At 57.9% G+C, this 25,025-nt stretch overlaps 1 protein-coding gene across 8 annotated transcripts in view; it reads left to right on the top strand.

Annotated features, from left to right (window-relative positions):
* RAPGEF3 (Rap guanine nucleotide exchange factor 3) overlaps window positions 1–25,025 on the top strand; it is a 32,865-nt gene that overhangs the window by 4,952 nt on the left and 2,888 nt on the right. The window contains exons 1-24 of one of the 8 annotated variants that reach the window (XM_021092598.1): window positions 922–3,420; window positions 3,884–4,096; window positions 10,847–10,900; window positions 10,997–11,103; window positions 11,270–11,391; window positions 11,545–11,713; window positions 12,760–12,844; window positions 13,158–13,218; window positions 13,330–13,406; window positions 13,601–13,747; window positions 14,225–14,337; window positions 14,620–14,708; window positions 14,920–14,998; window positions 15,206–15,356; window positions 15,435–15,517; window positions 16,309–16,348; window positions 18,851–18,932; window positions 19,184–19,330; window positions 21,526–21,623; window positions 22,104–22,229; window positions 22,317–22,498; window positions 22,744–22,834; window positions 22,957–23,007; window positions 24,457–24,544. In XM_021092598.1, coding sequence (XP_020948257.1) covers window positions 3,415–3,420; window positions 3,884–4,096; window positions 10,847–10,900; window positions 10,997–11,103; window positions 11,270–11,391; window positions 11,545–11,713; window positions 12,760–12,844; window positions 13,158–13,218; window positions 13,330–13,406; window positions 13,601–13,747; window positions 14,225–14,337; window positions 14,620–14,708; window positions 14,920–14,998; window positions 15,206–15,356; window positions 15,435–15,517; window positions 16,309–16,348; window positions 18,851–18,932; window positions 19,184–19,330; window positions 21,526–21,623; window positions 22,104–22,229; window positions 22,317–22,498; window positions 22,744–22,834; window positions 22,957–23,007; window positions 24,457–24,544 — 2,461 coding nt within the window. In that variant the 5' untranslated portion in view covers window positions 922–3,414. Of the gene's footprint in view, window positions 1–921; window positions 3,421–3,883; window positions 4,097–10,846; window positions 10,901–10,996; window positions 11,104–11,269; window positions 11,392–11,544; window positions 11,714–12,759; window positions 12,845–13,157; window positions 13,219–13,329; window positions 13,407–13,600; window positions 13,748–14,224; window positions 14,338–14,619; window positions 14,709–14,919; window positions 14,999–15,205; window positions 15,357–15,434; window positions 15,518–16,308; window positions 16,349–18,850; window positions 18,933–19,183; window positions 19,331–21,525; window positions 21,624–22,103; window positions 22,499–22,743; window positions 22,835–22,956; window positions 24,944–25,025 lie in introns of those variants that run through there. The other 7 variants (XM_021092602.1, XM_021092600.1, XM_021092603.1 and 4 more) reach the window with 7 other exon arrangements.

The raw sequence follows: 25,025 nt of genomic DNA, 5'->3' as shown, positions 1-25,025 counted from the left end.
TCCTGCTGCAGGGATCTGAGAGGCGGGGTGGGGAGGAGAGGCAGCTGGGGTGAGAAAGGAGTTTTAGACACTTGGAGAGAGGCACCTGTGAAGATCCAGGAAGCCGTGGGCTCCTCCAGTGTAGAGCTCAGCAAAGAGGCCTGGGCAGGAGGAACACAACCCAGAGCCACAGCCAGAGCGAGACCCTCCTTCCCAATGACACCCCCTGGTGCTCCCCTGGGAGCCTCTGCCTTCCCCTGCCACCTGCCCAAAGAGGGTGAGGCAGGGTTCCAGGAGGCTCACAGCCCGGCAGAGAGCACATCACGTGAGTGGATGGTGTCAGGTGCCCCGCTATTCAGCCTCCATCACCTGTCTGTCCCCCTAACCTTGGGGTCTGTGCACCCAGGGGTAGGAGAAACGACCCTGGATGTGGGCTTCTCCCTCTTCGCCGGAGCTGCCAGTGGTTTGGGGAGCAGGACTGCTGAGTGGTAACGCACACAGACTCCCAAGTGCTTGGAGAATCTCTCGCTGCTCCATGTCTTCTTAGTTGTGGGATCCTGGGCATGTCAGTCAACCTTTCCATGTCTCCACTTCCTCATCTGTGAAATGGGATAACAGTGCCTCTCCACTGGATTGCTGTGAAGAAATCAGTGAATGTATGACAAGTATCAAGATCAGGGCCTGGTGCCCGCTAACCATTGTTATTTATCTGTCCTAACACGCCTCTCAGGCATCTAAAGATAGTCGGGGCAGGAGTGGGTGGCACCAGGGCGAGGCACGATTGTCCCCATGATGACTCACCATCTGGCTTAAAGTGTCTTCTTCAGACACACTTCTAGTCTGCTGCCCCACCCCCCACCCCCCACCCCCCAGCCTCCATCAGTGACTCTACTGAGTGGTTATTCCATTGGCCGGTTCCCACCCAGGGATCCTGAGAAGGAACCATCTCATCCATCATCTGCCTTGGTGGGAGGTGGGGGCTTTGCCTGCCAGTGATAAGGATGAGACAAGTGGAAGGTCCAATCCCAAGGTCTCCCCTGGCTATCAGTGAACAGGTAATCACCCCAGGCCATCTTCTTAGTCTTCCAGGAGATGGGGAATGAGAAAGAGCTGTGAGAAAAGAAAAGCAAGGAAAGGGGAGTACGGAGGGGACACCGAGAAGGGATGATGGGCTTTCGACGCTTTTACTTTCACCAATTTTGAATCCCTTTCTTTGGATCCTTGTACCCTACGCCCCCACCACACTCAGTATTTCTTTCCATGGCCTCCTCTCTTAGTCCGGATTAGAAAAATGAATGTGATGTACACACAGCACCGTATAGCCTGGGCGTTAAGTGGAGCCAGGCAGCCTGGGTTCAAGCCCAGCTCCATCACTGACAAGCTTCTTAATAGCTCTAAGCCTCATCCTCACCATCTGAAGTGGGAACCACAGTACTTCTCCACAGGGTGGTGGCAGAGATGAAATACCAAATACCAAATATGGGGAAGCACTTGGAACAGTGCCAGACACTTACCGGCTACTGTGACCTGCTGAGAGGTCTACCTGGATGCAGATGTCCTGCCTCACTCACCTGCTTTTCCACCTGCCCAAAGTAGGGGCAGGGTGAATAGGAAATGGGGGACACTTTTCTGATCCCACTGCCAGTCTCTGAAAGCTCCCCTGCAAGAACTTCTAGACCAGATCATTGGCACTGGCAACCTGAAATTTCAACTCACTTCCCCACTCCCTGGCAATTCTCTTCTCCAAGGACACCTGTGACTCCAGCCTGATATACCTGCAAGCTGTTCTTCATTCTTCCAAATTCCCAGAATTTGCATGGGGGGGGGGGTTGGTCTTGGGGCCAGACATTTTCAGGCCTCCATCCTTCTTCCCTGAGGGGGCATTTAACACTCTACCATTGTTTCTCAAAATGTGAACCTAGCCTTGGGGAACTTGTTCAAAATACTGATTTTCCATATCATGTCAATAGGACTGAACCTGAATTGGGGGTGGGGGGATCTTATAGTTTGATAAACTCCTGGGAGGATTTTGTTTAATACACATTAAGATTGAGATTTTTAATCACAAATTAATTCCCAGTGGAAGACAAGGGTTGGGCGGCCCAGAGCGGGGAGCAGGGAGGCGGGGGTGCGGATTGATAGATGTCTTCCTCTGTCTCGGCAGTCTCCGCCGCAGAGGGGAAGGGGCACGGATGGGGCAAAAAGGGAGTGAGTCCCAGACAGCCTGGGGCGGGCCATGCCACTCCTTCCCAAACCCTCAGTGACGCCCCGAGCAATAACAGGCCCCAGGGGAGTCGCTGTCCCAGAGCCACTGTCTCTCCGCCCTCCCAGAAGCAGGAGTAGGGTAAAGAGGGTGGCGCTGGGCCACCAGCGCGGCGGTGGGAGCAGAGGCCCAGGGAGGCGATGGCCCTTCCTGCAAAGTCTGCCTAGGACTCTGGAATCCCAGGCTGGGCCTTCACCCGCCGGGGTCGTGGCCCTCGAAGCCCCCTCCTCTGGGAGCTCAGCGACCACGCCAGCCCTCACCGTCCCGGAACGCCGTCCTTCCTCTCCAGTCTCCATTTCCCCACCCGCGCCCGGAGCGTGCGTGTGTGCAGCGCCGGGAGAAGGGACGGATGGGGCGTGTGTCTGGGAGGATCGGCAGCGGGATTCCCCACGGGAAAGCGGCCCAAGCCTTCCCCCGGCCTGTTTAAGACCCTGAACAGAAACAGGAGGCAGGACGCCCCCGGCCGGGAAGCGGCCCCAGCCCGGATTTCCCTCCCGGGTGGGGCTGCAATGACTCACCCCCTTCCCCCTTCCCCGGGTTTCCTTGTTTGCATTTCTCCTCCCGGCCACGTGGCGGCCAATGCAGCGGCTCACAGCCCCTACCCCGACACCCCGGCCGCCGCGACCCGGGCACGCACCCCAGGGCTGCTTCTGCCTCTCGGGGTTTCTCCCGGCTCCGGCTCCGGCCCGCTCGGCTGCCCCCGGGGTCCCGGCTCCGCCCCTTGCCCGTGCCCGCCCCCTTTCCTACCGCGGGGCCGGGCGCGTCCTCCCCGCCCCCTCTGCTAGTCCCGGGAGGGGAAGGGGGCGGGCCGCGCAGGGGGTGTGACAGCTCCCGCCCGGACCAGTGCCAGCAGCAGCCTCGCTTCAGTGCCCGGTGCCAGCTGGCTCTTTCTTCTGGGACGGAGGGGAGGCTCGGGGCTCCTTGTCGCTGGGGGTGGGGGACGCCCCCCCCAAGTCCCCAGCTTATTTCCCCCCCCCGCCTCCACCCCAAGAGGAGCCTCTCCCCCTAGCTTGGCTGGGGCTGACCTGACAGCGGGTCCAGCTAGGAATTGGCCTGTTCACTTCGCTTGGAACTTACAGCCGCGGAGCAGACGGGGGACTCGCTGGGGGGAGTCCCCCCCACCCCCAGCCTTTTGCTAGAAACTGCAGGGCTGTGTGAGCTTGAGAAGGAACATGAAGGTGGGTGAGGTGGGGTCGCAGGGAGGGGGAGCAGGAGAGGAAGCTGACGCGGTGGAGGAGATGGGGTGGGAGAGAGCTCTAGGCTTGCTCAAGGGTTAGGAAGGAGGGGGAAAGAAGGGTCTGAGCTGAAGCCGCATTTCTGGGGGATCCAATGAGTCCAGAGCCTCATAGGGAGTTGGTGGAGATCCCTGCGGGGCCATGGGCGGTGGGGTGGGGCAGCATTCCAAAGAAGACCGGGCCTGTTCACTGCTCTGCGCCAGCTGGAGACCCCTAAATGCGCCAGACCGGCAGGCCCCAGTGAAGGTTTTCCTGTCCCTCCCCCGGCTCCTGGCAGGGGTGCAGCACCTCCGCCTGACCAGTCCTGAGGACTCTGAGGAAGTGGTTCTGCCTGGGGCAGTTGCGTCTTGGTCCAGCTGCCCCAGCCCTCGCCTCATGGCCGTCTGCGGTCCTCCTCTCGTCACAGGTGGGCTGGCCAGGTGAGAGCCGCTGGCAGGTGGGCCTGGCTGTGGAGGACGGCTCAGCTCTGGGAGCACCAACGGTGGGAGGCCTCCCGGACGTGGTGCCGGAGGGGACGCTGCTCAACATGGTGCTGAGGAGGATGCACCGGCCCCGAAGCTGCTCCTACCAGCTGCTGCTGGAGCACCAGCGCCCCAGCCGCATCCAGGGGCTTCGCTGGGTGAGTGTCCATCCCCTGCTTGGGCCAGGCTCGGGCACCAGGGCTGGAGGGGGCCCTGGATTGGGAGAACAGAACATGCTGCTGGTGGCCCCACTTGCTCTTGAGGGCGTGGGGGATACTGCTGGAGTGGACAGGGGGTCAGGCAGCTTGGCTGGAGCGTGTGGGTGGCTCATGCAGCTGCACTGTGTGTGCTGCCCAAGACCCTCTATTCAGGCATGGGGGAAGAGGAAAGGGATTTGTCATTTATCTGTCACCTCTGTGTGCCTTGAGTTGGGTGCCTGTGTGTTCTCCAGGTGGGAGGGGGGCATGTATGAAATCCCGGGGGGGGGCACAGGTCAAATGAGGGGTGAGGGAAGCTTGGTTCCCATTCTTGAAACATCACCATGGCAACGTTCTCCTTTAGTGAGGACTGAACTGCATGGAGTCTGCTTTTTGGTTTTGGGGTGAGGTGATCGTGTGAACATTGCTTGGCATTCATTGGCTTTGGGGGGCTCGGGGAAGGATTCTGAGAAGTTGAGGGACTCCGAGATGAACAGAGATCCCCTTGCTGTGAGGAATATCTGTGGAGCTGCAAGAATGAAGGCGAGAAAAAGGGGGGAGAGAAGGGGGGACAGGGTAATGGCTGCAGGATCCAAATTAGCAGAGAATCTCTTGCCAACCACCCAGACTCAGTAGAGTTTCTTTATCTGAGATTTGGTGAATCCCGTATGTGGCCCACCTGAGGGTAGGGTGCAGGGAGGTCACTTGGGCTAAAGAGTGGAGGGAAGGAAAGCAGGAGCAGATGACCAACTGGGGAGAGCTCCTCTCTTATCAGCAAGTCCCTTTGTGTAGAATGACCACCAGCTTCTGCCACCTTCCTCCTACCGCTTCCAACCACCATTAGTACTTACCAGAATGTGAAGCTGACTTGAGACAACCGAGGCCTGGTGGGGATCTCCTTGCAATGGGGACAGAGGGAATCTACGTATCAGTCCCCAGCCCTCCCCTCCTCCGTCCCTCTCTGGGCCTTCCTGATGAGGGGACTCATGGCCCTGGGTCCAGCTGCAGATGGCGCTCTGGAGGGGGCAGGAGAGCCAGGCGCCTTCCTGGGCTTAGCTGTCCACCCCCAGCCTCCCAGGTCACTGGCGTAGCTACTGCTTGGAGCCAGTGGGCTGGAACCCTCCCTCCCTCCTTCCCTCTCAGGCTATAATTACTTGTGCATTTCCTGTCCCCTTCCCAGCTCAGAGAGGCAAGGTGGGGAGTGGGGGGAAGGTCAGGTGTCAGGACAATGAGGTCACTGGAGGATCCCCTGGGACCCAAAGTCTGGGAGGGGTGGAGAAGGCCGCCAGGCTGTCTCCTGGCTCCCCCAGTCCCCCAGAGTTGAAGGGCTATTATGCCTGGGGAGGCCGGAAGGGTGGGGGTGAGGGTTGGTAGAGTGTGGATGGGGTCAGAGGCACAGAATCAAGGCTCCTCCCCTGCCAAGTGTGTGTGGGTGGTGGGGGCAAGCACGGATTAATGGTTAGAGGGAACTTAGATTTTTAGGGCGAGAGTCAGGGGCCATGCCCTCTCCTGAGGACCATCTCTGGGGAGTGGCGATGGGGTGGTTTCGGCCCATTGTGTCTGGGTTTAAGAGACTTTGGGTACCTGGGAAGCTACCCTTCTCATCTCTGAATGATGCCTTTGGTCTGGCGGGTGCCTAACAGGGAGCATGGACACACAGGGTGAAGGGTGGCTCTTATAAGGAGGTAGAGTCCAGAGCCCCAGGAGAACAATGCTGGCAGTCGTTCAGGCCATACCCACCTCTTAGAAAACCAAAGGGGAACCCCATCAACCTCCTGAGGTCTGAAGAGAGCATTTTCTATTTCTACTAGACCAGGGCAAGAGAAAACGAGAGCAGGTTACAGCAGGAGGGCTTGAGGTTAGATACAAAAAGGACTTACAACCATGGCAAAGGTGATGCTGGAGCAGGATGGAAGAGCATCACCTTTGGAAAACCAGAGGGGGAGATGAGCTCTTGTCTGATGTCTGGGACCCAGACAATAGAGGGACCGATCTGTCTAGAGACAGGGGCAAGGTCAGGGTGATCTCTGGTGGGTCCTACAAGGTCAGAGAAGTCTGGGGTGTACCTCTTTGAGTGATTGTTTGTGGGGGCTGGGGCTCTATTCTCTAACTCAGAAAACATGCTTTTATCCAACCTGCCCAAATAATGGTAGTCACTAATGGCTGTGTAGTGCTTTTGTCCCAGGTGCTATTATGAGCTTTGCTTTATCATACCAAGTAATCTCACCATAGCCCTGTGAGATGAATACTAATGTCATCATCTTAGTTTAGAGATGTGAAAGCAGAAGCACAGAGAGGCTAAGTGACAAGTCTGGGGTTGCACAGCTGCTAAGGGACAAAGCTGGGCCAAGGTCCTAGGCGATCTGGTGGCAGATTTCAAGCTCCTGGTGTAACTCTTTCTGGCTGCAGACGGTGACACGGACGCCCCAGAGCATCACCCCCACTCATGCATCCTTTTCCAGTCTCAGCACACACGGCCCTGGCCTGAGACCCTAGCCGTGGCCTAAGGGAACTGGTCTGACGGGTCCCCACGCGGCTGTCTGGCTCTGTGCCTGCCCCTTCAGTGTGACTCTGACACTCAGTGACAGGGAAGGGGGAGGGGCAGGCCATGGCACTGGTACCAGGGAAGCCAGCTTGCCCCTCCTCTTCCACCCCGAGTCCTTCCCATCCAGGCACGAGAGGAGGGGGGGAAGCGGGGCCTTCCCCCTACTCATTCCAGGCACTGCCTTCCCACTGAGAACCCCCTCAGCGGATAGGGTCATCAGATTAGGGACAGGGTCAGCTGAGGTACAACATTTCTTGCACTGCGTCCAGAGGAGAAGTGCCCATCATGAAATAATCATGTTACATCAAGTCACTTCGCACTTACTAAGTCGTTGCTACAAGCCAAGCACTGCTCCGAGGGCTTCAGCTTATGAACTTGTTGCATCCTCAGAATTACCCCATGGGAGAAGCCCTATTATCGTCACTCCCTTGTTACAGATGAGGAAGCCGAAGCCCAGAGAGCTTTATGAGCAGCTCAAGGTCACACAACCAGCTAGTAAAGGGGGAACCAAGATTTGAACCCAGGCACCTGGCTCTGGAGCCCACACACTTGACCGCCGCCCCTGAAGAGCACCCTGATCCTAGGAGGTCTGAGCGCTCAGGACCATGGGTGGGGCCCAGAGGAACTTTGTCTAACCCATATTTTCCAAACTTTCTTGCCCATGGCACATTCCCGAGGGCAGAATTCACCTCTACCATCCCCACTCCCATGGCACAGGGTGGGGGCAACACGGGGCCATGGAGGCACCGTGGGAGATGGTGGCATTCAGTGGCTAAGAACGTGGGCTTTGGAATCAGGCGCAGCGTGAGTTCTGGTGCCCCTGTTTACCAGCTCTCAGGGCGGGTTATGTAACCTCTGAGCCTCCTTCTCTGCCGCTGGGAAATAGGAGATAGATGCTTAAGTCAGGGTCAGCGTATTGAATCCAAGGTACAGCTGCGACCTTATGGCTGGAGCAACACCAGATCCTCAGCCCAGTGCGCTGGGCCAGGAATCGAATCCGCACCACCACACAGACAGCCCTGGAGCCTTAACCCGCTGTGGCACAGAGGGAACTCTGGATGTGTCATTTCTAAGCAGTTGGGAGGCTTTGGACACGTTCTTCATCTCTCTGGGCTCCCGCTTTCTTTGGCAAAATGAGAAGGATGCCTTCAGGTCCCTTCCTCAGCTCTGATGGGCCAGAACCCCTGGCCTCTGGGCCTCAAGCACATCCCCTGGGGCAGGACAGGAAATGGTTTAAGCCTGGCCGAGTCTGAGATCTGGGTCGTGACCAGCCTGGCCAGATGACAGGGCACCTCCCCTCCTGATGTGCCCTCCGGGGTCAGAATAATACCCGGAAGGGAGTGTGTGCCGGAGCCCGGTTGTGGGCACCAAAGGGAGTTGGGGCAGGGACTGGGGCCACCTGGGCATTCTGACATGAACAACAAGTGCTTAGCACTGTTTGTTCCGACACAGGGGGCTGGCTGGGTAGCATTCCAGCCCTTCCTCCTTCCTTGGCTCCTCCCCCTTCTCCTCATTTCCTGTCGCTAAGCCTCCAAGGCTCAGTCTGGCACCAGGATGGGCCCCATGAGCCGGGCAGCGATACCTTTGGGGCACCTAGCGACTTCTTCCCGCTGCTGGGCCAGGCACCCCGCACGCCAGACCTCAGGCCTCTGCCTGGCCCACAGCGTGACGATGCCGGGACCAGGGCGGTGGCTCTGGCCCCAGGCCTGGTCTTCCATCCATCCCGCAGCTCCCCAGCCAGGTCCTCTTCAGGGCCCTGAGCGCAGATGGGAAAGTGGCAGAGAGAACAAGGGAGGGAGAGGAAACGGGCAGGTGTGGTGGGTGGAGTGAGACCAGGAATGTGAGCACTTTGGGTAGGACTTGAGTTTATCCGTGGCCGTCTGGCCGTGTCTGAGGTACACTGGGCAATTCACCTCTAGACTTTGTTTCCTCGTAAGCCAAAGAGGACAGACACTGCCAACTCTGCCTACTTCCCATCCAATCCTTTTTTTTTTCTTTAAAAAAGTTGTTTTTTGGGGGCAGGGGTGGCCACACCTGTGGCACATGGAGGTTCCCAGGCTAGGGGTCAGTTGGAGCTGTAGCTGCCAACCTAAGCCACAGCCACAGCAACATGGGATTCAAGCCACAACTGCGATCTACACCACAGCTCACGGCAATGCCAGATCCTTAACCCAATGAGCGAGGCCAGGGATCGAACCTGCAACCTCATGGTTCCTAGTCGGATTCGTTAACCACTGAGCCATGACAGGAACTCCTTTTTCAAATTAAAACAAAATTTTGCTATTATTAAATTGTAGCTGATCTACAGTTTCTGTTGTGCAGCATAGTGACCCGGTCATATATATACACACGTTCTTTTTCTCATACCATCGTCCATGATGGTCTGGTCTATCCCAAGAGGTTGGATAGAGTTCCTATCCGGTACAGCAGGACCTCATTGCTCATCCATCCTAAATGTAACAGTTTGCATCTACCAAGCCCAAACTCCCAATCCATCCCACTTCCCCCCACCCCCGCCCACCTCGGCAACCACAAGTCTGTTCTGTGTGTTCATGAGTCTGTTTCTGTTTTGTAGATATAGGTTCATCTGCACCATATTTTAGATTCCACATGGAAGTGATATTGTAGGGTATTTGTCTTTCTCTTTCTGACTTACTTCAGTTAGTATGAGAATCTCTAGTTGCATGCGTGTTGCAGCAAATGGAATGGCATTATTTTATTCTTTTTATGGCTGAGTAGTATTCCGTTGTGTATGTGTACCACATCTTGTTAATCCATTCATCTGTTGATGGACATTTAGGTTGTTTCCATGTCTTGGCTGTTGTGAATAGTGCTGCTATAAACATAGGGGCACATGTATCTTTTTGAATCATAGTTTTGTACATATACATATTTATTTATTTATTTACTTTTGGCGGCCCCATGGCATATAGAGTTCCTGGTCCAGGGATCAGATCCAAGCCGCAGTTGTGACCTACACTGCAGCTGTTGCAACACTGGATCCTTCAATCCATTGCTCTAGGCTGGAGATCAAACCGGTGTCCTGGTGCTGCAGAGATGCCTCTGATCCCATTGCACCCCAGCGGGAACTCCCTGATCCTATTTTATATGGGATCAGATGAAATCACAGAGGTAGACATACTTTGTAAACTGTCAAGTGCCTGTCCGAGAGAGTAGGGCATCCTGTCCAGACATGTCCACAAATCCCAGTTCTCAGGTGGTAGAAAAAAGGGGCCTGAGAGGCTTCATGGCCGACATCTCAGGGCACACAGACCCGGGATCCTGGATGGCACGATTGATGCCAAGGGCAGGGAAAGCTTGGTCACTGGTGATTATACATACACCCCATCTTCCGGAGCTGTCGGTGTGCTGCCAAGCCTGACTCACTCTTGGGGGGTTAGGAACTTGCCCCAGCATCTCGGAGAGGAAAGGGGCCCTCCGGCAGCCCGCCTGCCCTCTGCTTCACAGATGAGTAGTAATGGCTATAACGTGTACACCCAGCAGTGTTATATTCCAACCAGTGCTTTACACATTTGATATATATCAACTCCCATAATTCTTGCAAAGCCTGAATCGTTATTGCGAGTGGATTATAGATTTTATAGGCAGGGAGAGGTTAAATCATAATTCAGAGTCATATAGTTAGTAAACAGACGAGCCGAATTTGAGTCCAAGAGTTGGTTCCAGGGTTTCTCACTTCGAGGCTGCACCCAGGCCCACAGAGGGCAGGAGATGTCCCCATGCTCCTGTGTTGGGGACAGACCCCGGCTTGGGATCAGGCCACTTGCTTCCTGGCCTCCCATCAGCCTTCTTATCTCAGGTCCTCAGGCTCCCCCAGCTCCACGGTGCTCTGCCCTCACCCAGTGCAGTTTACCTGGGAGCCGGGCACCCCTGAGGCCTGAGTCAGCAGCATGGCCACCTCATCTGTGGGGATGCAGTGCTTGGGTCGGGAAGGAAGACAGGGGTTTGGGGGCAGGACAGCAGGATGGGGATAGGTGGCTTACGGGGTGGCGGGCCAGGGTTGCTCAGTGAGTATTTGTGGAAAGAGTAGCTAATGAATGTCTAGAGTCGGGGACTGGGCAGGGGGGAGCAGAGATGGGGGAGGCCATCCAAGATCTGGGTTTGAAGGCCTGGCACTAACATGCAGACCCTCCCGCTGCCCTTAGACGCCACTCACCAACAGCGAGGAGTCCCTGGATTTCAGCGTGAGCCTGGAGCAGGTACAAGTCACGGTGGGGGGTGGCGTTGGAGCCGGGAGGGGGCAGCATAGCCAGGGGTCAGGGCCTGAGCCAGCTGGGCTGCCCCCCGCATCCTAGGCCTCCACAGAGCGGGTCCTCAGGGCTGGGAAACAGCTGCATCGACATCTCCTGGCCACCTGCCCCAACCTCATCCGAGACCGAAAGTACCACCTTAGGCTCCACCGGTGAGTGACGGCTGCCTCCTCGTCCACCCCACCCTCACCCGCCGCTGTTTCCCCTTCACCCTGTGCGGGCACCGGGGCCCAGCCCTGCCTCTAGCCTAGGAAGGCGCCTCTCCCTCCTGCCATTTGACTCTCCTTCCTCGCCGACCCTGTCCCCTTCTCCTCCCAGGCAGTGCTGCTCTGGCCGGGACCTAGTAGATGGGATCTTGGCCCTGGGGCTGGGGGTCCATTCCCGGAGCCAAGCCGTGGGAATCTGCCAGGTGCTGCTGGATGAAGGTGCCCTCTGTCATGGTGAGCCCGAGCCCTGGGTGGGTGCCCGGGGCTGGGCAGTCCTGGGGAGCAGGCATCCGGTGGGCATGGCAGCCAGGGGAGGCGGGGGGGGGGCTCATATCCACATGGCCTCAATTTCCTCTCCTCCCCCCTGCCTGGGCCTCTGCCCCCCAGTGAAACACGACTGGGCCTTCCAGGACCGAGATACCCAATTCTACCGCTTCCCGGGGCTGGAGCCAGAGCCTGCGGGTGTCCATGAGCTGGAGGAGGAGTTGGTGGAGGCGCTGGCCCTGCTCTCCCAGCGGGGGCCTGACGCCCTGCTCACAGTGGCCCTTCGAAAGCCGTAAGTCAGGCACCCTGCATCCTGCAGCCCCACTCTCAGACTCCATGGTTTCTCAGTTTCCTTCATGTTGTTTAAAACAATTTTTTTTTATTATAGTTGATTCACAATGTTCTGTCAATTTCTGATGTACAGCAAAGGGACTCAGTTATACATATATATATGTGCATCTTTTTTTTCTCTCATATTACCTTCTATCATGTTCTACCACAAGTGATTGGGTATAGTTAGTTCCCTGTGCTATACAGTCAGTTGCCCTTGCTTTTTTTGGTCCTTTTTTCAGGGCTGCACCCATGGCATATGGAAGTTCCCAGGTCAGGGGTCAAGTTAGAGCTACAGCTGCCGGCCTACACCACAGCCACAGCACCTGGGATCCTTGCCCCATCTGCGACCTACACCGCAGCTCACGGCAATGCCGGATCCTCGACCCACTGACTGGGGCCAAGGATCGAACCCTCTTCCTTAGGGATATTGGTTGGGTTTGTTGCAGCTCATCTACGATGGGAACGCCCTTCCCTTACTTCTTAGGGAGGGGACGGACCCCGGCTGGACCAGAGGCCTGAGCTCTGGTCTGTGTTCAGCTGTGTGATCTTGAGCCCTCCTTCCCTCTCTGACCAGGTCCTTCCTCTCTAGCTGAGGCCGTGGGGCACAGGGCCTTCGAGCCCCTGCCCACTCTGAGCTGCAATGATGGCTGAGAGACGGTGGGCTTTGGAATCCATAGGCAGATCTGGGTTCAAATCCCAAGTCCCACCGGCCACCAGCTCAGTGCCCTTGGGCCTCGCCGTGCCAGCTTCCTCTTCTGTCAAAAGATAACACGACCCACGTGGCGGGGTTGCTGTGAAGGCGGAATGAAGTAAGGCGTGTAAAGCGCTGGGCCCAGAGTCTGGCTCACCGGCTCTGAGTAAAGAAAAGGCTGGTCCCCTATGGATAAACGGCCACTGCTGGGGCACCGGCTGGCCCAGTCCCGAGCTTGGTGGGCGCAGTGCCTCCCCGTGCCTGGCCTTGGGCCCACAGCTCATCACCGCCTCCCGGCCCTCCTGTGCCCACAGCCCGGGTCAGCGCACAGATGAGGAGCTGGACCTCATCTTTGAGGAGCTGCTGCACGTCAAGGCTGTGGCCCACCTTTCCAACTCGGTCAGTGTCCGGCCCAGGCCCGCCCTCCCCCCGCCCCAAACCTCCCTTCCCTGTGACTACGGCCCGTCCAGGAGGCACTCCCCTCCCCATCTGCCTGGGGCTTGGAAGCTTGCCCCCAGCATCCTTTGAACATCCTTCTGCCTCTCTTTGCCTGCTTCCTCCCCTTGCTTTGTCTCCTGCTGAACCCCAGGTCACCCTACCCCACCACCTCTCTGTCCCTGGAGCACCCGTGGCCTTGGACCTAACCTCCTCCCCGCTCAGCTGGCCCCTCTGCCCCTGGACTCCCCTCACCACCTCCTCTCCCTGCCCACAGGTGAAGCGGGAATTAGCGGCGGTTCTGCTCTTTGAACCACACAGCAAGGCAGGGACTGTGCGTAAGTCCGACAGGACGGGCTGCTGGGCATCAGGGGCCGGGATGCGGGCGGAGGCCCCTGGGGAGAAGTGGGTGGGTGCCTGGGGGCCTGTCTGACCTGTGTTTCTCTCAGTGTTCAGCCAAGGGGACAAGGGCACCTCATGGTACATTATCTGGAAGGGATCTGTCAACGTGGTGACCCATGGCAAGGTGTGTCTTCCCGCCCTCCCCAGCCACCTGGGTTGCAGCCGCTCTCTGGTCCTTGTCCTCATGGGCAGGGTCTTTAACGGGCCCCAGGCTGCAGACCTCCCAGGTCCCCTCCTGGATCAGTGGCTCTGGCTGCCATGGGTCTGTGCCATTGAGGGCTGGGGGCTGGGCTGGCTGTGACTCTGGCCTGGCTGCAGGGCCTGGTGACCACACTGCACGAGGGAGATGACTTCGGACAGCTGGCTCTGGTGAACGATGCACCCCGGGCAGCCACCATCATCCTGCGAGAAGACAACTGTCACTTTCTCCGCGTGGACAAGCAGGACTTCAACCGTATCATCAAGGTGCTGCTGCTGGGGGTGGGGAGGGCGGGGGACACGGGAGGGACATGTCTCTGGAGAAATGGCATGGGGCACGGAGTAGGGACCCGAGAGCCTGGAGGTAGGAAAGCTCGGGGATTGTGGCCGGAGGTGGGAGCCCAGCCCTGGGTGTGTGAGGAGGTGCAGAGCATGCGAGGAGCTCAGTGGGCCTGGGAACCTGGGGTGAGGTTCCAGAGGGGTGGGAATGCAGGATGAGAGGGAGGCAGCCTAGTGGAGAGGGGGATCCATGGAGGGAACCCTGGGAGGGATGGGGTGGAGGAGGGGCTGAGTCTGGGCAATGGGCAGGCATGGAGCGATGGGCAGTGAATGGGGTAGGAGAAGGGCTGAGGGTCCTTGTGGGGACCTTGTGAGGCTCAGGGTTTGGAACAGGGGAGTAGAGGGTCTAGAATGGGGGAAAGAGTCATGGTGTGTGTTGAGCCCTGGGTGTGGCTTGTTCTCCAGGATGTGGAAGCAAAGACCATGAGGCTGGAAGAGCATGGCAAAGTGGTGTTGGTGCTGGAGAGAAGCTCTCAGGGCTCTGGCCCTTCTCGTCCCCCCACCCCAGGCAGGAACCGGTAACACACCCACCATGCTCCCTCTCCACAATGTCCCACTTGGCCACCTCCTCTCCTTCCATTTCTCAGTCTTTCCTCCCTTCCCCCATGTCATACCCCTGCCCTCTGGCCACCTGGGGTTAGAGAGGCAACCAGAGACTAAGATGCATCCCCTGAGTCGGTCCCTGCTCGGCCTCAGGGTGGGAGATGGCTGGCAAATAGGGAAGAGTGATGGGATTGATTATTGATGTCTGCCCGGCTGCGGGAGGGGCAGTTGTGCTATGGATTGGCTATTTCTGCTAGGTATACAGTGATGTCTGGCACACCAGAGAAGATCCTAGAACTGCTGTTGGAGGCCATGCGGCCCGATTCCAGTGCTCATGACCCAACAGGTAGGGGCAGGAGACACTTTGCCTGCTCTGACTCATTGGCTTAGTCCGTTGGGTTGGCAGGAAATCCTCATTCCTGTGCTCCTGGCTTGGGTGGGAAGCACTGTGACAGGGGCTGGGTATGGCTGGTCCTTTGCCTATGGTGGGACTGGGCAAAGGGATGCATATATTTGTGCTGAAGCCCCCACCTGTCCCCCCCATCCCCGCCCTACAGAGACATTCCTCAGTGACTTCCTCCTGACCCACAGTGTCTTCATGCCCAACGCTCAGCTCTGCGCTGCCCTCCTGCACCAATATCCTTCCAGCCCCGGTGGATTAGGGTGGTTAGGTGTGGGGCAGGGAGCAGGAATCCCTGTAGCCTGGCTGAGCTGAACCCTCCTAAGTGCCAGCGTCATGCCAGGCCCAGTTTGCCCTTGGACCCTGGGCATCCTGCCTCTCCTTTGCCCGAGGTGTGGTGGGTGGTCTGATTGGATGTTGCGGTTCCCTTGACTGGTGCCCACCTTCCACGCGGAGCCGGCAGGAGGCAGCGAGCAGGAGTGCAGCACCTACGTCTGCAACAGGAGGCAGCAGATCCTGAGGCTGGTCAGCCAGTGGGTGGCTCTGTATGGCCCCATGCTCCACACTGACCCTGTGGCCACCAGCTTCCTCCAGGTACCTGGGAGTGAGGCAGGGCTGGACCAGGCTGCCTGGGGTGGACTCAGCGTCTCAGTCAATCTTGGCTCCTCCCAGAAACTGTCAGACCTGGTGAGCAAGGATGCCCGGCTTAGCAACCTGCTGCGGGAGCAGTGGCCCGAGAGGCGGCGACACCACAGGTGATGCTTTAGCTCAAGTGAACATGTCGCCTGTGGGACAGGCAGTGCATCAGGGTGGAGATCTCTGGGATCAGACACAGGGCTTCCATCCAGGCTGCACCAGGATAGCTGTGCCGCCCTGAGCCCGGCCCCGCGCCTCTGCCCTAGGGCTTGGGTGCTCATCTGCAGAGCTGGGAGAGTACCTGCCCCACTGCACCAGAGGAGCAGCGCAGAGCATGCTGGCTTACTTGTCCAGTCCTGCTCCTTTCAGTGCGCGTTCTTCCCAGTCCCCTTGCTGCTCACCCTCCCATCACGTGTCCATCCATGCCCACGGAGCACAGTCACTGGCATGTCACCCTCCTACCCCAGGGCACCTGCTCTTCTCACTTCCTCCTGTCTATTGCCAGCACTCTGCAGCTCCTGCCACACAGCCTGGGCAATGTCCTACCCACCGTTTACCTCACTTTCCTAGACCTTCCTGCCTGCCCCACCCCCACCCCCACTGCCCCCCACCCCGGGCATCCCATGGGGCAGCTGAGGTTCAGAGAGAGCGCACCCTCACCGGCCCTGCCTGCCCCCACAGCGCGCCTGCCCTCCCTTGAGCTCGCTTTCCCTCCCCTGGCAGCCTGGGAAAATCACCGAATCCAGGGGCCGGGCTTCAAGTTTTGTGCATCTCTGGTGCTACTCGCCCGAGTCTGCAGCCCTCGGAGCCTGGGTGAGGGCAGGTGGAATCCAGAGCTCGAGCCTCTCTTTTTCTGACCCCACGTGTTGTCCTGCCCACGGTCTCATCTCCCTTCTCACTTGCTCCCCAGGTTGGAAAACGGCTGTGGGAACGCATCTCCTCAGATAAAGGTACCTGCCCCGGTGGGCTCCCCTTCCCTCTGCTGGACCCCAGCTTTTCCCTCCTCCTTCGGCAGCCCCCCACCTAGAGGGCTCTGTGTGGGAAGACCCCCTGTGCACAGGCACTCCCTTGGGTCTGGGAGAGGTGTTCCCATCACAGAGTCCTGGCTGCCTGTGGCCCTGGGGCCAGGCCCTGCGGGGAGACACAGAGATCTAAGGTCGCCCCTGCCCCCACCCCACCCCAGGGGCTTTTATTCCACCTGGGAGGTAATTGGAGCTTGTAGTTAGAGCCAGAGAGCAGTTCCTGTCTGGGAGGTGAGGAGTGGTGCTTTGGAGGCGGCCTCTGAAGCCCGGGGGGTCCCTGGGGGGCTGTGCAGGGAGCCCAGAGGAAAGCAGCCCCCTCTAGGGGGGTCGGGGATGAATGCATCCCCTGGAGCCGGGATTGGAGGAATGGTGGGGAAAGAACTGGGAAGGTAGGCTGGCACTGGTTGTGGGGCGTCATGGGTTGGGAATAAAATCCAGATGCGTCACCTGGGCCTGCGGCGCCAGCTGCCTCTTCCTCCCACCCCCTGTCCCAGTCCCCGCTCCTCAAAGTAGTGACGCTCCTTCCTTCCCGGCTCTCCCGCCCTCACCTGCTGGTCCCTCCCGTCTCCCGGTGCGAGCCCCTCCCCCACTGGCTCCCTGCCAGTCGGTCCCGAGACTCTTCCTCCAACCATTCATTCCCCCCTTGGAACTGTTTTCTTTGTTTCTTTGTCTCCTTGCTTATTGTCTGTCAGTAGCTGTACATCCCACTAGAATACCGGCTCCACGGGTGAGGGGGGGGTCTCCCCAGTCAGGGACCAGGGGGGAACCGCCCTTGCAGGTGGGCCGTGCACTCGGTGCCAAGGAGGTGGTCAGGGCCAGGAGAGCCCCCCTGGCCTCGAGGGGCTTGCAGGGAAGTGGGGGACAGACAGAACTGCAGAATGATCTGCTGTCTAAGGACCTGCTGTTCTGGAGGCAGGAAGGGAAGGGCTGACGGGGTCGGGGTTCGGGGTCAGGGAGAGCGTCCTGGGGAAGTAGCCTCTAGGGCTGAGAGGGCAGGGCAGGCGTGAAGGTGGAGGTGCCTGCCCTCTTGAAGGAGCCCTGGAGGAGGGGGGAGGCGGGCAGGGCTGGTGTGTGTGTGTGTGTGTGTGTGTGTGTTGGGGGGCCTGTGGGCCGTGGTCAGGGGCCTGGCCTTTCTCCTTGGAGCAGTGCGAGCCCTTGGAGGTGTTGGAGCCAAGGGTTGACAAGACTGGATTTGTGTTTTGAATAGGTCAGCTGAGGAGCCTGCCCATTATCCGGCAGACAATGACGGCCTTGACGCTGGGATAGGAAGCTTAATCTAGCTCTGGTCAGGCAGATGGGAGTGGGAGGGAGGCCCCAGGAGTGGGGGTGGCGGGGATGAGCTGGGCCAGTGCTGTAGATAAGGGGTGAGGACACACGGGCAGGTGAACCCGGCTTGGCCTGGGCTGGGAGGGGGCACACGGAGACCCCAGAACTTGTGGGGAAGTGGCAGTGGGGGGAGGGGGTGCGGCAGGAGCCCCTAACCCCTGAAAATAGTCTGGGAGGTAGGATGAGGGGATCTGAGGGGTGTGGGGAGTTTGGGGTGTGGGAGTGCAGACACAGGAGGGTCCGAGGGGCATCTGAGGGCAGAGTTTGGAGGAGAATTCATATGGTTTCAAGAATCTTCCATATGCTGGGGTGGGGGAGGGTGCACAAGGCTGGGAGCAGCTCTGAGGGGTGTGCAGACGATTTGGAAATCTAGAGAAGAACCGTGGACCGGGAGCCAAACTGATCTGCCAGCTTCAGAGCTGGGAGGAGGAAGAGGCGGTTCAAGAGTTGGAAGAAGAGCTGGTGGGCAGAGACGCTGTGTGAGAGAGGCCTGGGCCAGCGGGGGCTCCCCATCGGCCCGCCTGGGGGGGGCGGGCTCCGAGGAAGGGTTGTGAGGCGACAGGGCAGCTGACACAGTCAAGTGCAGGTAGACAAGAGCACAGAGAAGGGGAGGAGCGGGTTAGGAATCCAGCCGGGCCGCTTAGCAGCTGTGTTGCTTTAGGTATGTTACTTAACCTCTCTGAGCCTTATTGATCTTGTCTCTAAAATGGGAGTCATAATAGTATTTTGTCAAAGGGCTGTGGTAAATATTTAGATACTTACAATAAGCACGCGCTTAGCCTGGCACGGAGAAAATAGCAAGTGGTAGCAGAAGGAGGAAAAGGGAAGAAAAACTCAGGGTCAGCAGCTGAGCTGTGTTCACATTAGAGCAGCTCTGGACCTAATAGGCTGAGGGGTGACACGCACGTGGAGGGGCGCAGACTGTTCTTAGCTCTGCTCTGTCTCTTGTCCTGGAGCCTTGGTCCCCAGCAGCTTACTTGACACGGGGCAAGCAGAGCCTGGGAGTGGTGTGTATGCTGTGTGGGTCCCGTGCTCCTGGCGACAGGGTCTCTGTCCCTGAGTGCTCTCCTGAGTCCTCTAGGCCTTCCTTTCTCTCCTTTGCAGGCCCGGCACATGCCTGTTTGGCTCCCCAGCCAGGACGAGCCCCTTCCCAGCAGCAACTGTGCCATCCGAGCTGGGGACAAAGGTTGGTGGGCCAAGCCAGCCACCCCTTGGCCCATGGGGTGCCTGGCCGAGGATGGCGTGCTGTGCTCCCTGGGGGTCTGTGTTCCCGGCTCCTCCCCTCCTTGGCTCAGGGCCTCCCACCAACCCGGGCTTCTCTTTGCCCCCTTGCCCTCCCTCCTGGGACCCTCCCACCGCTGCAGGTGCTGCCTCCCCATCCTGGGCTGGGGAGACCAAGCAGCCCCCTCCCGCAACTCAGGCCCATCTCCCTCTCAGTCCCCTATGACATCTGCCGGCCAGACCACTCGGTGCTGACCCTGCAGCTGCCAGTGACGGCCTCGGTCAGGGAGGTGATGGCGGCCTTGGCCCAGGAGGATGGCTGGACTAAGGGGCAGGTGCTGGTGAAGGTCAACTCCGCAGGCGGTGAGTCGTGTGTCTGGCTGGGTAGGGTGGCCCCAAGGGTGGGAGCCCCCTCAGAGAGGTGCCCATGCCCTGCATTAAGATCATCATCGTCTCGATCCACGTTAATGACAGGTAGCATTACAGGAGGTGGGTTACATCTCTTCGAAAGTGCTTTGCACGCAGTGTTTTACGAGCGTGAACCCTGGAGCCTGCTGCCTGCTTTTGACCCCAGTCTTTCAGTTCCCCCTCTGTCCTTTGGGCAGGATGCTTCATTCCTCTGAGCTCTGTTTTACCATCTGTAAAATGGGGATGAGAAGAGCACCTGTTTCACAGAGGCATTGTGAGAATTAAGTGAGTTATCTAGGTCCCGTTGGGGCTTAGCAGATTACGAACCCGACTCATATCCGTGAGGACTCAGGTTTGATCCTTGGCGTCCTTGAGTGGGTTAAGGATCTGGTATTGCCGTGAGCGGTGGTGTAGGTGACAGATGCGGCTCGGATCCAGCTTTGCTGTGGTTGTGCTGTAGGCCGGCAACTGTAGCTCCGATTTGACCCGTAGCCTGGGAACCTCCATATACTGCAAGTGCAGACTGAAAAAAAAAAAAAAAAAAAAAAATTACTCTATTACAGTGGTTAGACCGTGTCTGACCCATAGTCAGCACTACATAGGTATTAGCTACTAATGCTATTATTATCATGCTTATATATTCATTCAATCCTAATAATGATCATGTAAGATAGGTGCCTTTGTCCTATTTTCAGATGAGGAAAATGAAGCTCAAGGGGATTCAGCACTTTTCCCAAGCTCACACAGTGAGAGCGTAGCTGGCCTTTGAGGTTAGGTGGTTGTTCATTTAGTCTGTAGATGTCTTTGAGGGTCATCTGTGGTCCAACAGTGTGTTAGGAGGTAGAGGTACCACAGCAGGTAAGGTGGAGCAGCTTGATGGTTAAGAGTCTAGACGGTGGACTCCCAGACCCGAGTTGGAACCCCAAACCCACAGCTTACTAGCTCTGTGGTTCTGGATAAGTTGCTTAACCTCTCTGAGTCTCTCTTTCCTTGTCTGTCGAATGAGCACCATAACTGAACCAATCCCACAGGACTGCTGTGGCTATTAAATGATACCCTTAGCATGGGACCTGGTGTAAAGTTGCTGCTCAGAATGTGGCAGCATGAGGATTATTTAAGACCTGCTTTTGGAGTACTTGGCACATTAAAAACCACTGTTGTCCAGGAAGGACACAGCTCAGGTCTGACAGCTGGAGCTCAGGGTAGAGTAGACAGGTGTGAGAGGCCTCCAGAGAGCAATGTCAAGGAGTGGCCGCAAGACCTGCAAAGCCTCTTCCTTCAGGAAGTGGAGAGAGGATGAGGTCACCTGTGCCTGTGGGCTGCCCTGGGAAGCACTGCCCTCTGGTGGCCACGTGGAAAATCGCAGTGGCCCAAAGCCAGTGCTGATTGAAATCCTGTGTCATGCCCTGTTCAGAGCACTCATGATTTTGATGGACACCCATGTAATCAATATTTATTACAATAATCAATATTTTATTACAAACTCCATATTGTTCATCTATCTGTTTGTAAGTCACAAACGTATATACACCTTCACCAATATTACGTAATCATAAAGCAACACACAAAACAGAAATGTAAAATAGGTACGAAAAATCAACACAGGTAGAAGAGCTAGTATTTTTTTCTGGACACATGGATAGTCTTGTATACCTGACTTTGGAGGCTGCTGCTCCGGGGACTGGGAACTCAAACATGACAAAAAACACAGTCCCAGTCCATAATAGCTGATGAAAATCCACATGAAGGCTTCCGTAGGGTGTGTCCCATTTTAAAAGGGCTTGTATATGTGTCATATACTTATAGCTGCTATTTATACTCACTTGTTTCATTTGACCCGTGCCTAGTCAGGGCAAATCTTAGTGTCTCCATTTGACAAAGGAGGAAGCTTAGGCTCAGGGAGGCTGCAGCGTTGCCCGGGGCAGCCTGTCTCATTATAACTCCCCTTTCATCGTTTCTGGCTGTGCTGCCCATGTGTGTGGATATGTGGGCACATGCACCTGTGCCTTTAGAACATCTGCCAGGACTCCAACCCCGCTACTGGGAGAGGAGACCTCCCAACCTCCTCAATGGAGCCTCCGCCCTGCCTCTGGTTGCTCCTTGGCTTCCCTCTCTGTCCTCACCCAGCACAGCCTCTGCTCTCTTCGCAGATGCCGTTGGCCTGCAGCCAGATGCCCGTGGTGTGGCCACATCCCTGGGGCTCAACGAGCGGCTCTTTGTTGTCAACCCACAGGAAGTGCATGAGCTGGTAGGGACAGACAGGCAGGGCGCGGGGCTGGGGGAGGAGCTGTGTTTGGGGGGTGGTAGAGGTGGGTGCTGGAGGAGGGTCACACAGAGAAGAGAAGGGGGCCTGGCTTTGGCTGCTATGGGGCCTTAAGGGAGAAGAGGAAGGAGTGGGCCTCTGATGATGGGGACCTGGGGACAGGGGCTCCCCAAAGTTGGGGGCAGTGAGAGCTGGTTGAGAAGAGGGAGACCTGCTTCACTGGGGGTTCCCCAGAGGACAGGAACCCTACCAGGAGTGCCCCTATCCAGTACTGGGGCACTGTTAGGGTCATGCCTCCTTGGGAAGCCCCATCCATCGGAGGCCCCTCCATTCCCTGCGGCACCTCTGCCCTCCCCGATACTCCCCCGACCCTGGGCGCAGAGTCTTTGCCCCAGACTCCCTCCTCCCACCATGCACCTTTCCCTGGATTCCCCAGGCGCCCCCTGAGCACTCTCCCACCTGCAGACCCCACACCCCGAGCAGCTGGGGCCCACCGTGAGCTCTGCTGAGGGGCTGGACCTGGTGAGCACCAAGGACCTGGCGGGCCAGCTGACGGATCACGACTGGAGCCTCTTCAACAGCATCCACCAGGTGCAGGGGCAGAGCGCAGGGGAGGAGAGTGGGTGGCAGGGACTCCCCCCCTGGCACGTGCTGGCCTCTCATGCTGCCCGCTCCCAGGTGGAACTGATCCACTACGTGCTGGGGCCCCAGCATCTGCGGGACGTCACCACCGCCAACCTGGAGCGTTTCATGCGCCGCTTCAACGAGTTGCAGTACTGGGTGGCCACGGAGCTGTGTCTCTGCTCTGTGCCCAGCCTGCGGGCCCAGCTGCTCAGGAAGTTCATCAAACTGGCAGCCCAGTGAGTGCGGGTGGGCTGGGTGGGGTGGATGGCAGAGTCCTGAGGCCGCCTTTACTTAAACCCCTGATCCGTGGTCAGTGTGTTGCCACATCTGCCACCCCTTGCTTCTCTGGGTCCCCTACCCCATCCAGCCCCAGTCCCTGCAGGGGCGGCGCTGGCCTGGGCCCAGGCCTGGCTGTTTGTCTGGGCCTGGGGCTCTGCCCGTGGTGGCCTCCTCTGAGGGTCTCCGGGTCTTCTGTTCCCAGCCTCAAGGAGCAGAAGAATCTCAATTCCTTCTTTGCTGTCATGTTTGGCCTCAGCAACTCGGCCATCAGCCGCCTGGCCCATACCTGGGAGGTGTGTGACATCTGCCGGGGTCTCCCCTCCCCTGTCCTGAGTGGGGACCCTGGGAGTCTGAGTTGGGGATGGGGCTCCCCACCCCTCAGAGCCCTGACAGCCCGCCTGCCTCCCCTTCACAGCGGCTGCCCCACAAAGTCCGGAAGCTGTACTCAGCCCTCGAGAGGCTGCTGGTGAGTGCTGGGCTCCGGCCGCTCCCTCCAGAAATCCTGCTTCTTGGCTTCTCAGCAGCCCCTCTGCCTGTCCTTGGCCACCTCCAGGGTCTCCAACCCTGGGTCAGGGCCTGGTTCTCTTTAGTCTGTGAGTTTGGGGGGCTGGCTGAGGAAGGGGGTGTTTCGCCTTACGGGGAGTCTGCCTCATGTATCATACGCCTCAGCATGTGTGGGGGTGGCCCTGGCTGCAGCTCTGAGGGCGCATGTGCAGGGCAGTGTCTGGCCCTGGGCATCCCTAGGGGACACTGGTTTCCAGCAGACCTGCCTCAGGAGCCGGTCCCCACAGTGGCTCCCTCGGCGTGCCAGGGCCTGTCTGTGGTCCCTCAGGAGACTCAAGGAGCCAAGGGGCGAGCCGAAGTCAGAAGATAAGTCTCGAGTAGAGGAGATGAACCCTCCACTGCCAGGACTAGCTGAGGGGTTGAAAGGCTAGACAGGGGCCAGGAGAGGAGCTGGTGCACAGGTGTTTTACCAGCAAGGCCCTAAGAGCTTCCTTGCTTTTTTTTTTTTTTTTTTGGCCTTTGTAGGGCCACACCCGCAGCACATGGAGGTTCCCAGACTAGGGGGTCTCATTGGAGCTGTAGCTGCCACAGCCACAGCAACGCAGGATCTGAGCTGCATCTGCGACCTACACCACAGCCCACGGCAACGCCTGATCTTTAACCCACTGAGTGAGGCCAGGGATCGAACTCGCAACCTCATGGTTCCTAGTCGGATTCCTTTCTGCTGCACCATGATGGGAACTCCCCCCCTAAGAACTCTTGAGAAAAAATTCTCCTTGTGGGGCTCAGAAAGGTTGAAGGTATTTACCCAACAGGGAGCGAGAGGGAGAGACAGCAAGGGAAGCAGGATAGGGACAGGAAAGAGAGAATTTTCCAAGAAACCCCAGGGCTTCTGTGATAACGGCTATGAAAGTGTCCTTGAGGGAGTTCCCGTCATGGCTCAGTGGCAAGGAACCCGGCTAGTATCCATGAGGATGTGGGTTTGATCCCTGGCCTCACTCAATGGGTTAAGGATCCAGTGTTGCTATGAGCTGTGGTGTAGGCCGCAGATGCAGCTCAGATCCCGCGTTGCTGTGGCTGTGGTGTAGGCCGGCAGCTACAGCTCTGATTCGACCCCTAGCCTGGGAACTTCCCTATGCCATATCTGTGGCCCTAAAAAGGAAGAAAAAAAAAGTGTCCTTGGCCTAATCGGAGGCCAGGAAGCCACATGGTGCAGACTGGCAGTCACAGCTCCAGCCCCCTCCTGCCTGCTGCAGAGGCTGCCTTGGTGAGATCTGGGGCCTGAGAGGAGGCCGAGTGCCAAGGGGATGGCACTCTCCTTGGTGGGGTGGGCATTTGGCTGCGCTGAGACACGTGGTGGGTGGTGGCGGGCAGGACCCTCCCCTTCTCACCATGACTTCTTCCCTCTCAGGACCCCTCATGGAACCACCGAGTGTACCGTGTAGCCCTCACCAAGCTGTCCCCTCCTGTCATCCCCTTCATGCCCCTTCTTCTCAAAGGTAAGAGGACCAGCGCCCGTGTTCCTGCCTCCACACCCTCCATCCTTGTGTCTGTGTGTCTGTCTGACCCTCCAAGTGATTCCAACGTGCTGACGCCCTGGTCCACAAGTAGCAATGGGGAGTCTATAGGATGGAAGCGGAGTTAGGATGCACCGGGAGTTCCCACCGTGGCGCAGCAGAAACGAATCCGACTTGTATCCATAAGGATGCGCATTCGATCCGTGGCCTCATTCAGTGGGTCCGTGATCCAGCGTTGTCGTGAGCTGTGCTGTAGGTCACAGACGCAGCTCAGCAGCTCAGATCCTGTGTTGCTGGGGCTGCGGTGTAAACTGGTAGCTGCAGCTCCGATTCGACCCCTAGCCTGGGAAATTCGATATGCCGTGGGTTCAGCCCTAAAAAGGAAAAAAAAAAAAAAAAAAACCCAGGAGTTCCCGTCGTGGCGCAGTGGTTAATGAATCCGACTAGGAACCATGAGGTTGCG

Source organism: Sus scrofa, chromosome 5 (genome assembly GCF_000003025.6).
Source record: "Sus scrofa isolate TJ Tabasco breed Duroc chromosome 5, Sscrofa11.1, whole genome shotgun sequence".
Lineage (NCBI taxonomy): Eukaryota > Metazoa > Chordata > Mammalia > Artiodactyla > Suidae > Sus > Sus scrofa.
The sequence above is the reverse complement of the archived record's forward strand: the minus strand, read 5'-3'. Positions and strand labels throughout refer to the sequence as shown.